Below are 10,996 nucleotides of genomic sequence, written 5' to 3'. Positions count from 1 at the left end.
AGGACAGAAGTGTGGTTTTCTCTCTCTTACTTGCAAAACTGTTTACTTGGGACTTACCCTAGTTTCAGTTGCTGGTGAGGAACACACCAGTTTACAATTTCAGCAATTTCTCATTTCACAAGTACGATCTATCAGGCCAACTTTATTTTTAATTGCTGGCAGATACATTCTGAAGGAACTATTCAATAGACACGTAAGGGATAATGAACAAGATTTTTCGAAGTTGTAAATTAAATATTACTGGTCTACATTTTACAAGACAATACTATTTCAGGCTTTCTTCAAAATTTCAAGAATTAATTCAACGTGTTTCTTGGCATTTCTTGGTAATTATTTGTGTACAACATTTCATGTAAATCCTACATCATGATTTTTTTTTTTTTTTTTTTGTCAGTGTAGGAAATATCAAACAGCTGGATTCCCTTTGTGACCAATCTGAAATAAGGGTTAATTCATCCCAAAATGAAAAATACTACCATAATTTACTTTTGAACCCATAAAACTTTAACTAATCTTCGAAACACAACTTAATATATTTTTATTGAACCTGAGATTTCTGTCCCTCCTCTCAAACCATGATTCAAAAAAAAGTCCATAAAGACATTGTAAAAGTAAAATAAATAAATAAAATTAAAAAGTTTTTGTCACACAAATATTTCAGCTTCTGCAAGAAACATGGTTGTTCTCTTGTCTACAAATATCTCCATTTGTGTTTCAAAGATGAATGAAAGTCTTATGGGTTTGGAATGACAGGAGGAAACTGATGGTCAACCTTATACTTTTCCCCATGGAATTGCAGTTTGTTTCCAATAACAGTTGAAACTAGTAAAATACTAGTATATAATAATATGTGCAACGTCTCTCTTGTCATGTTTGTGAATCTGCAGTAACCTGGTCTAAGTGTAGATTTTTGGATGAAAAGAAAGAAAATAAAAAGTCATAACAGTAAACCAATTTCCATAATTAACACATTTATTAGATATTTACAAAATAGTTTATTGACAAATGAAGTTAGCCTTTCACCTGATAACTCAAAACCAATATAAAAACTTCTTAGTGACATTTTAGAGCCAGTAATATGATTTCTTCATTCCCTAGGAGACACAAGTAAATCAAGGATTCATCTATGATCAACATCAAACGTTATATCATAAGAAATACACTTAAAATTTGTGTAGTGATATTGTTTGAGATTCATATGATTGCTTGAACACTGAATAAACTTAAGTTAAAAGAATGTTCAGTATGAAATTATACATAATCACTCAGATCACATACATTAGACAAGTTTGTCAGAAGATTAAGCTCATTAATGAGGGGTATTAGCAAGGAAAATTAACATCCAATTATCTACAATGAGACGATTTATAAAGAAGCAATTTATCTCTAGAAAAAGCTTATAATTCAGCTATAATGGCTCTTCAGCGTTTATAATTTAGAACATGCTTCCTGAAAACTGGTCATCAGACATGACAGACATAGTACATTTATGAAAGGAGAGAAAGGTTTCATACAATTTAACATATACAGCGCAATGAAATTAACATGCGCTGACATAAGATCCAAGCGTTATGCTGGTTTACAAGAACAAAACCCGACAAAGGCAGTTTGACTAGTTGATTACTTGGATCAGGTGTGTTTAATTAGGGTCGAACCTGAACTCTGCAGGGCTCCGGCACTCCAGGAATTGAGTTTGACACCCCTGCCTTAAGGGGTGACACACCTGTTCAGAAATTGCTTACATGCTTTGCATTAGCTCAGTAAAAATACAATGTACCGACACATGCATTCAGTCTGCTGTGGCATACAGGTAGAGCAATACCCCTCCCCCTCCCCCTCCCAAAAAAGAAAAAGAAAACACCTCAAATATACTGTTAAAGTTTACTCTATACAGTGACATCTGGATTAAGCATAAGCAACAATACAGAGGATACAGAGATAAAGCCTTGTCTCTATCAGTAAAAGGCACCCCGTAACACTTGGAAGTTACTTTTGTGGCTCAGAGAGATGTTGGGATGCCATTGTGCATAATCCAGACATCCAAAGACAAAATGGCACCCCACTGCATAAGGCAATTCTAAGGACTGAGCAGAAGTAAAGCATGAATCAACAGACAGAAGGTAAAGAAGTAGAGACAATGTGCTTAATATGCTGTTACAGATGTTACCAGCAGCTAAAAGACACACTGATATCAGCACAGGTATGTTGTTGAGTTACAGTACCAGATGAACATGTAGTAGGTTCAGTACACTCACACAACAGATGATTATTTTTGACACAAAAGACAGAATCTTCTAATAGAAATTGCATCATGAAATTATTCCTCTTATTACTTCCTTTTAGGAGTTTTGGTCTTGCTTGCATTCATGATGATCAGCAAAAAAAAAAAAAAAAAAAAAAAAAAAACACCTTGAAAACTGCTTATTTTCTCAGTGCTGTTAAAAATAAACATTGAATGTCTTTTTAGTTCATATTTACAGTGTCAAGGCAAAATGAGAAAATGAAATTGGTAGAAATGTACAGTAAGGTGTCATGCTGTGGCTCAAAGGGAGGGAAAAGCAAAACATTTTCTTTTAAAAAAGGCTTTTTTTATCTTACATATTTAGACAGATTATAGTGACTGGACTAACTTTTTTGGAATTTCTGATTCCAGCTTTAGGTGCACATTTTTAACATACATCTGGTCCTGAACAACAACCTGGAGCGTTCACAGTCAGACCCAGCTGTCCAGCATTCACACAGAGAGTTAAAAGGTGTTTAGGCATAGAGATTCTCATGTTGATACATGAGGGGAAAAAAGGCTAATATGTTCAGTAATAGATGACATTTAAGATGAAAATGTTGAAAGGATGAAGGCATTTGTGAGGAGGTTTGACAGTAAATATATGTCTTGGTTAGCGGTCTCAAATGAAGTTTAAGACATCACTGCATAATGGCATGAATATGACAAGAGATGGTTTGTGCAAATGTTAAATAAAATAAAAACAAAACAACAAAACATTACACACTACAGTGTATATACACAGGGTAAACTGTTAACACATTCAGATCAGAGAAATCTCAGCATTTGGGACTGCAAAACCAAATAAAAATCATTATCACCGTAAGAAAAGACTTACTGAACTGTATGTAGTGAACTACAGTATGAGAATTCTCCATCTGATGAAGATACTGTTTTTCAGTCAATGTAGACAATTTGGTCCCAATACAATCAGTGTCAGCTCAGGTGCATATGTTCACTGTTCATTACACAGGCCAGTTAAAAGGAGGTAAAGATATTTTAGAAACTACAGATACTCATGCCAACACTCCATTAATCAGGCCCAATGTGGATAAAACAGGTCTACCTGACAACATTTAGCTAATTCTGTAAAAGTGTTCAAATAAAAGATTGATCTAATTGAAAAGTACTAAAAATTCAAATTGTATTTGATGTATTATTATAAAAAATTGAATGAATTTGGACTCATGCTTTAGTGTCCAAAATTACTTTACGAATAATAATACAACTTACTGTAGCATTTTTAACGTAATACAGATATTATAAATGCTAATATGTGACTGGAATTGGGAGACAAAAAAGTCCAGCGTAAATGATTTGTTCAGAGAGGATTGGGGAAGGTTGTTTTTACTTTTATACAGCAGGCTGTTCCACAAATACACATAATACTCACCTCCAAACCCTTTTTATATGTTACGACTGTTTTCATAAAGCTCACAAACAGATGGAGAGCAGAGGAAGTATACAAGCATTAGTATCCTAAATCATCTTCCACTCAAATCATCAATACATGGCAAAGGCAAAGCTGTGCTGGGTTTATGGCAATGGTGACAAGAAACAGTTGGCATGAGGTGAAGCTCATCACACACTGAAAATGGTGTGCTGTTGCATCACAACCTCTTGAACATTTGCTCCTGTCATGAGCATAGAAGGGCCAACATGTAGATGATTTGAAGAGAAATGGAAACTCATCACATTATTAAATGGCTTTTCCTTATTAGGGGATGTGGCTTTCCTGAAATCTTACAGCAGCTTCTGGTTTGAAGGTTGGGTTTTCCTCAGTGTCTCAGGAGTCTTCAGTCATCTTTAGTAGCTCTAGGAAGGCACCAACAGCTCCAAAATAACCCTGCAGTAAAGAAGCAAAGCATTTCATTATATTTGCATACATGCTTATATCATATGATATGATGGCATTTGTTGAGACCTAATGAGCAATCAATGGCTGATATTTTGCATACACTACTGTGTATTTAAATAGAAAACAGTAATTTTAAACTGTAATAATATTTCACAATATTGCTGTTTTTACTGTATTTTTAGCAAAATAAATCAGTGTATAATTTATAATAATTTTAATTTGCATAATACTTACTATACTTCTTACTAATACTTTCTGATAAATAAGTTCACAATATTTGGCAACAGAAATCAACACTGTCCATTGAGGTGTCTGTGGTAGACTTTGGAACTGACACAAGGGGGAGCTAAAGGTCCTGTTAATCTGCAAAGTGGTCATCCATCCACTGATAAGTAAACAGAACTAACACCTTGTTTACTTTTAACAATATTTAAACATTTCTCATTTATTGTACACCTATAAATAACAAATTTAGAGCAGGAGGCCTATTCATCTGTTATTCATCTATTATTATTTTATATAAATCATCATGCAACAGGTGCTCATTTTCCTCTTGCTCCCTAATATTTACATCCTCACATTCATCTTCAGAAACACCTCATACAATAACACACCACAATTTTTTTTTTCTGGTCCCAACAATATTTTTGTATAAAAGCCACAAAACTAAAACTTTGATTTCATTGGCTGTTTAAAAGCACCTAAGTGTAATTTTTTTAATATTTCCACCATAAAATGCTATATACTTGGCTGGCTGACATATTGATTGACTACTATAAAGAAGGTTATGGTTTATGTCCAAGATAAACAAACACAATTAATGCAACTGATTCTAGATTTGAAGGGAATTAAAAGTGATAAAAAAGGAAAAAGACTTACTTCATGTTCTAAGAAAAGGGCTTTCAATTGTCCGTTAGACCAGAAGTCCATGGCATAGGCCAGCAGCTTAGTTGATACTGTGTTGATCCGAAGGAAATTCCCAACAAAAACCACTCTATCGATATTCTGAAGAAAATAAAAAAAAAAATAAAAAAAAAACAGACGGTCAGAATAGACAGTAATATTGCTCTATTTAAATTATGAAGAATATAAAAGCGGAAATATCTACATTGCACTTGTTTTTGACTTTTACACCAGAGTATTTTAGGAAAAGAAAAACATGTTTATCCATCTTGTGGCTGTTCAGTGTGCTGTGATAGCCCTGTACAATGCTGCTTGATCTCCATGCCACAAGACAACACTGTAAAGAAGCTCAAAGCACACAGAGTTCATGGTCATCTTTAGCACCACAGACTTGGTCTTTATATAGATTATTTCACGGGGTAATGGCCACTAAATTTAACGTATGTATTCTGAACAAAAATCAATTAATGTGGCTGCAAAAACAGTTCTTAAAATAGATGAGCTTTTACATTAAGAGAAAATGTTTTCAAACCTCGTTGACTGCACACATGCGGGCGATGGAACCAATGTTGTTTGTGATGGTGACAAGAGTGGCCCTGGCCAGGTCCTCTTTACTTATACTATCACGTTTCTCCTTGCACATCATATGACCAAAACTAACAAATTAAAGGAAAAAAAAAACTTGAAGATCTTCTTTAATCACAAACATGATCATTTTACATATGGATGATGGCAAATCTGTCTATACCTGGATGCAACGGCGGAACCCTGGAGACCGAAGCGCTCATAATCACCTCCATAAATGTCCTTCACTAGTTTGTCCACATTTGTGCTGTCCCCTTTAGCTGCCATCTCTAAAGCCTCCTCAAATGTCTCACAGCCAGTCAGCAAACAACACAGGCCTAGAAACGTACCACCTCCTAAACTGAATCACAACCAATGGAGAAAATGAATGGCGGTGTATTTAAAAAATTTTGTGTTAATTTAGGTAGATTAGATATCTTGTTTCTACAACATATTTAGCAATTTTCATTACAAAATAAAAATACAAAAAAAAACAATAAAAAATAAGTCATTTATTATTTTTACTTTACAGTTACAGTACTACAGAACTTTAGGCTCTTTATCGCCATCTGTGGTTGAAATATAAAATTGTAAGTTGTTGTAGAATAGGAGACCACACGATGTTGACACTGTGGCCACAAATCACAAAAATTTATTGTAGGCGACATTTAATTAAAAAGGGAAACGATTTAGTACAACATTGCCACGATTAAAAAAATTGATAAGTTGTGGCAACAAATTCTTAATTCATGGCCACAATATCTTGTTTTTTTCCCATATGCGGGACTGTCATCTGCTGTACTTCTGCATGAATAAATCAGCAGGTCTGAACTATATCTATGGTTCTTTGATAATATATCTGAGAAATGTTTCATCTGGTCAGTAAGTAGCATATCTGCTGTTGTAGTAGCCAGATCCTGTTTTCTTTATAAGCAGGATGAAGAGCATAAACCTGAAATTAACCTGTGTGCTTAAGCACAAGATAAAACATAATGCCACAATTCACCTGGTGCCTGTGACTCGCTTGAAATCATCCTTGGAGTAGACAGCCAAGATGCTAACCCCCGAGCCAATGTTTACCAGCAACATAGGGAAGGGGTTCTCCAGGCTAAACGGCCTCTTGACACAGTTTTCAGGGTCAGAGGGATTTTGGAAAAAATAACACCCGGGGTGGCCATTGAACCCGACTGAGTCAACATACAGCAGACCTTGAATAAGACAGTCCAGTTCATCCAGCTTCTGGAGCTCCAAACCAGCCACCTGCAAGAAGAAGTAAATACACATAAACACATAAATCACAAACGCGCAGACATAGCTAATGTTAGTCATTCATTGTCCTGACAACAGTAATAGTATAAGTGGCAGTAAGATAACAAGACATTACAATATGTTAACAAAACAACATAGTTTTTCCATTAAATTCCATTATTATGTCACCATTCCTCTGTGGATCACACACCGTTCTGAAGTCGTCCTCAAACTTGTATGCTCCCCCACCCGTGGCGCACAGTGTGGTGTGTAGACTGGAGAAGTTCTTGTCTCTGCCCATTTGGATGAAGCGGTGCATGTCTTGCGTGGGGAACCGAATGAAGTGCAGGTTGCCTTTCCGGCCACACATGGTGAGGTTCTTCAACTCCAGGTGAACGTCACGGATACCTGTGTTTCCATAGGCCACGTTGGAGGTCAGATAGCGGCGGATGCTCTTCAGGCTCTCCACTTCCTCTTGTTCTTCTTCAGCAGTTATGTCCTTGGGCTCAAAGTAAACCAGCTTTACCAAAGTGCCTCCGATATCCATCCCAAACCATGGAAAGGCTGGAAAAAAAATCTCGTTTTAGAAATGGAAATTTTGCCATTCTTTCTTAACAAGTATAACCTGCATCTTTCTGTGCGGTACTAATGGGTGTGAAATAAATATGATAGGTGTGGAAAAATTCTATAATGTAAAATCTAATAAACAAATAATTAAAATATAATGCTTACATGACTTTTGTGTGTTTGTGTCTGTGTTTAAAAGATTTTAGTGTTATAATAAGTTTATTAATGAATACTGTCTGATTGCAAATTACTATGACTGCTTTGGTAGGGGAAAAAGGCCCATTTGTTGCCATGGTAACTGTGGTTTCAAAGAGATTGCCTGGTGATTCTGAGAAACATCCTGTCTTCAAAATAAAAGTGACACATCAGGTTCACATAATCTGTCTAGCATACAATATAATCTCTCGGTAAAAACCATTCAGACCTTTCTGACACAACCTCAGTATTTTCTACAGCAGCCTTAGTGAATCAGTAAAATATCTTTGCAGCATTTGTGAGAAAGCAGTTTCTTATGTCATTGATTAGTTAAGGGAGTTTAGATCAGTGATGATAATGTTTCTGGCAGATATACATGTAGGTGAAAGGTGTGTGTACTCCTTGTCTCAAAGAGCAAAGTACTGCAAAGCCACCAAGAACACAGTAACTTTACAGCAGTTAATGGACAAAAAGTGAAGTCACAGCAGTTTACCGCCAACAACGCAACCTTTTTAAGCAATGCAAGAAATATTTAAGATAGATTTATATTCGCATTTAAAAACAATATTTAAAATCAATATTTAAAATCAATTATGAATTACTATATATAATTGATTGGATTCTGGAGTGTGCAATTACTGTTACTTCAACTAGTTCTTGATAGTTTGACACTAGACTGTAAAAAGATGCTGACTAATTAATACCAAGAAAACGGAATCTCGTCGAGTTTAATGTAGTTTACTGCTTTTATTGATTAAACAATATTATGCAGGACCTTACCTGGCTTCTTGCCAATTAGTTTCATACTTTGCAGGTGAGACAGACAGGATTATGAAGACAACAATATGAAGCACGCAGCAGTATACTCAGTATATGTATATATAACAAATGCTGCTGGCAGAAGAATAAACGTCCTAATGTCACTTGACAGCTATGGATTTTTTATGTTAATTACACAAGTACTGTAAAATCTGCCAGTTCGATTTCCCACCCCTTTGTGCGATCCTTCCCTCTCATTGGATGAAATCTCATGTCGTTCATATCTGGCGTGTTTTGGTCACACCCTTACATCCTGATCTGGCCAATGAAATCCGCCCAACGAACAACACATTGATTTCACAACACTAAATAACCGGTCTTTCAAAACAAACAAATCTCTTAATACAGGCAAATTGGAAATGTGTTTTCAGTTCAAGCGTTTTCTCTTTTAAATAGGCATTTTATTTATTTTTTGTTTGAATTGCGTAGAATAAAACACAAAAAAGAAAACCAAAAATTGGTTCACTTCCGGGACTTCAGGACACTTAAAATCTCATCCTTTACATTCTTGTTACAAATATGAATAAGAGCGAAATGCTGGGGGAAAAAATCTGATGCTTCGCTACAAACACTGACCAAACAGTTAACGTTAGTAAATAAAATTGAAATGTAACGTACAGTGGGATAACCTTTATTTATAATGTCGAACGAAAAACGAATGTGTAAAATAATGTCTGACAAGATTTTGATCGTGCAAAAGAAAAATAAACAAATAAAAGAGTTTAAAGCGCTGGAATCGTTTTTTAGCTGCTTAAATTTGGGATATTTTTAAACGAAACATAGCCTACCTTAAAATAGCTATTTGCTGTATATTGTGCTAATTGTCATTGTTCGATTTAAGGTACCATTTAAAACATTTATTACTTACGCGGTCTGTTCTTCTTTCCCGAATCCATGCGTCTTCGGAGTCTGCAGCGCTTCGTAGGCGAACCATTGTTGTGTACATCTTGATGAAGATGGTGGAAACTGTCAATACCATTATGGCCACCGCTACTGTCACTAGCACCCAGACCACCTCCGTTAGATGAAATACCCTCCCCGTCATCGGACTGTAGGGTGTGAAATCCGTTTACTAAACCGTTCGTGTAGTGCGTCGTTCCGTTTTGATCGGATGTTTCAGCATTTTCCATTATTTTACGCAGCAAATATGAACGCTCGGGAGACAGACAGATGCGTAACGACTCGACGTTTCGAAGGCGCTTCAAAATTTACAATTGTTTTATCACAGTTCTACATAAATGCTGAAGTGTTGTAAAGAGATGAAGACAAAAGATAGGTCTTCAACATCTTATTTGAGGTCACTGTCGGTCATTTCTTCTCTACACGCTTGTATGGCTTCCGAGTCAAACAGCCGGTATATGCAACGTCATTAAGGAAAATGCTCACTCCCTCTTGTTGAAACGTCACGTTTTAGAGCCGACTAGCCTACGTACTATTACTCCTTCCTACAGGTATTTAAAAGCGCACAAAGCTTTCACGTTACATTAATACGTTTTGTTAAAGTCCTTTTTAAAACACCTGTTAGGCTAAGTCTTGTTCAAAGACGGAATGTTGTCTCCTTTATCCTCATAGGGAAATAAAGAATACACTATGTCTGTGTGGTCAAACCAGTTATTAAATAAAACTGTATGAACAATATAACGTAATAGGCTACGTTGGTAAGAGGAAACACCAAACATGCAACACTGGCAGACAATGTACACTAATAAATAGGTGAAGAGATATATCTTTGTTTGCCCTGTTCAGGTTTTGAATTGATTTCGTATTCAGGGCAAGATTCTTTATCTTTTGCATCAGTCATCATGATGCCTTTTATTTCTAATGTGTGGGTGGAAAATTTGTTTAAGCGCTAACAACAGCAGGTTTACATGGACGTCAGTGCTATTGGCTCACAACATAAGTGAACAAATTTTACTAACTATTTATTATTCTCCGCAATTCCAATATAAGAAAGAAAAACAAGTTTATGTTCAATAGAAACATGCAAACAATTATGTCATTTTAGCTGGATTCTACTTACCTACATGCAGTTCACACTGAAAAATGGATTGTTATGAAAACCTAAAAATCCCTGATGCATTTAGATTTTCTCAACTTTCTCAAAGTAACACTACTTTGTTATGTCAATTTGAATTTGTTCATTCACTAAATGCAAAATGCCTCATTTAGCTAACAAATTCAAAACAATGCATATTTCGTGTTCAACAAATTAGTTCTGCAAATTAACACAATACATATCACCCTATTAACTTAAAGCAAATATATTTAAGATATGGATTACTATGAAAAGGCACCTTAACACCTTACGATGGTGACAATCAACAAATGTAAAAAGATGAGCTCTTAAAATCACAACACAATAAAACCACAACACTACAAAACAACAACAACATTTTTAAATAAGCTAACAGTGAAACAATGATCGTATACTAACCGCATAAGTTATTCAAGCTGCAGTGCATGCTGGGACCTTAATATTTTTGAAATTGAAATATAAAGTGACATTTATTTATATGCATTTTATCTAAGTAGTCTGCTGTACTATTATATATCTCACTGAA

General features: G+C 35.4%; 1 protein-coding gene across 2 annotated transcripts; it reads right to left on the bottom strand.

Moving 5' to 3' along the window:
• Positions 1-954: 954 nt before the first annotated feature.
• On the bottom strand, positions 955-9,832 carry pank1b (pantothenate kinase 1b). Of its 2 annotated transcripts, none has more exons than XM_042767432.1 (7): positions 9,304-9,832; positions 7,066-7,418; positions 6,613-6,866; positions 5,791-5,967; positions 5,575-5,698; positions 5,019-5,144; positions 955-4,127 (listed from the first exon to the last, which is right to left on the bottom strand). In XM_042767432.1, the coding sequence occupies exons 1-7, from the start codon at positions 9,563-9,565 to the stop codon at positions 4,068-4,070; spliced, it is 1,356 nt and encodes a 451-aa protein (XP_042623366.1). In that variant the 5' UTR covers positions 9,566-9,832; the 3' UTR covers positions 955-4,067. The 2 variants fall into 2 exon arrangements, with proteins under 2 accessions (XP_042623366.1, XP_042623367.1); XM_042767433.1 differs by lacking the exon at positions 9,304-9,832 and adding an exon at positions 8,397-8,567.
• Positions 9,833-10,996: the final 1,164 nt, after the last annotated feature.

The sequence above is a fragment of the Cyprinus carpio genome, chromosome A12, assembly GCF_018340385.1.
Source record: "Cyprinus carpio isolate SPL01 chromosome A12, ASM1834038v1, whole genome shotgun sequence".
NCBI classification, from domain to species: Eukaryota; Metazoa; Chordata; class Actinopteri; order Cypriniformes; family Cyprinidae; genus Cyprinus; species Cyprinus carpio.
The sequence above is the reverse complement of the archived record's forward strand: the minus strand, read 5'-3'. Positions and strand labels throughout refer to the sequence as shown.

Excerpts from the sequence above, each read along its gene's own strand:
- pank1b (XM_042767432.1), bottom strand. The coding sequence starts at position 9,565 with ATGGAAAATGCTGAAACATCCGATCAAAACGGAACGACGCACTACACG. Across the intron at positions 7,419-9,303 it reads GGGAAAGAAGAACAGACCGC|CCTTTCCATGGTTTGGGATG; the intron begins GTAAGTAATAAA and ends TTTTTTTTCCAG. Across the intron at positions 5,968-6,612 it reads AAGCGAGTCACAGGCACCAG|TTTAGGAGGTGGTACGTTTC; the intron begins GTGAATTGTGGC and ends GTTGTGATTCAG.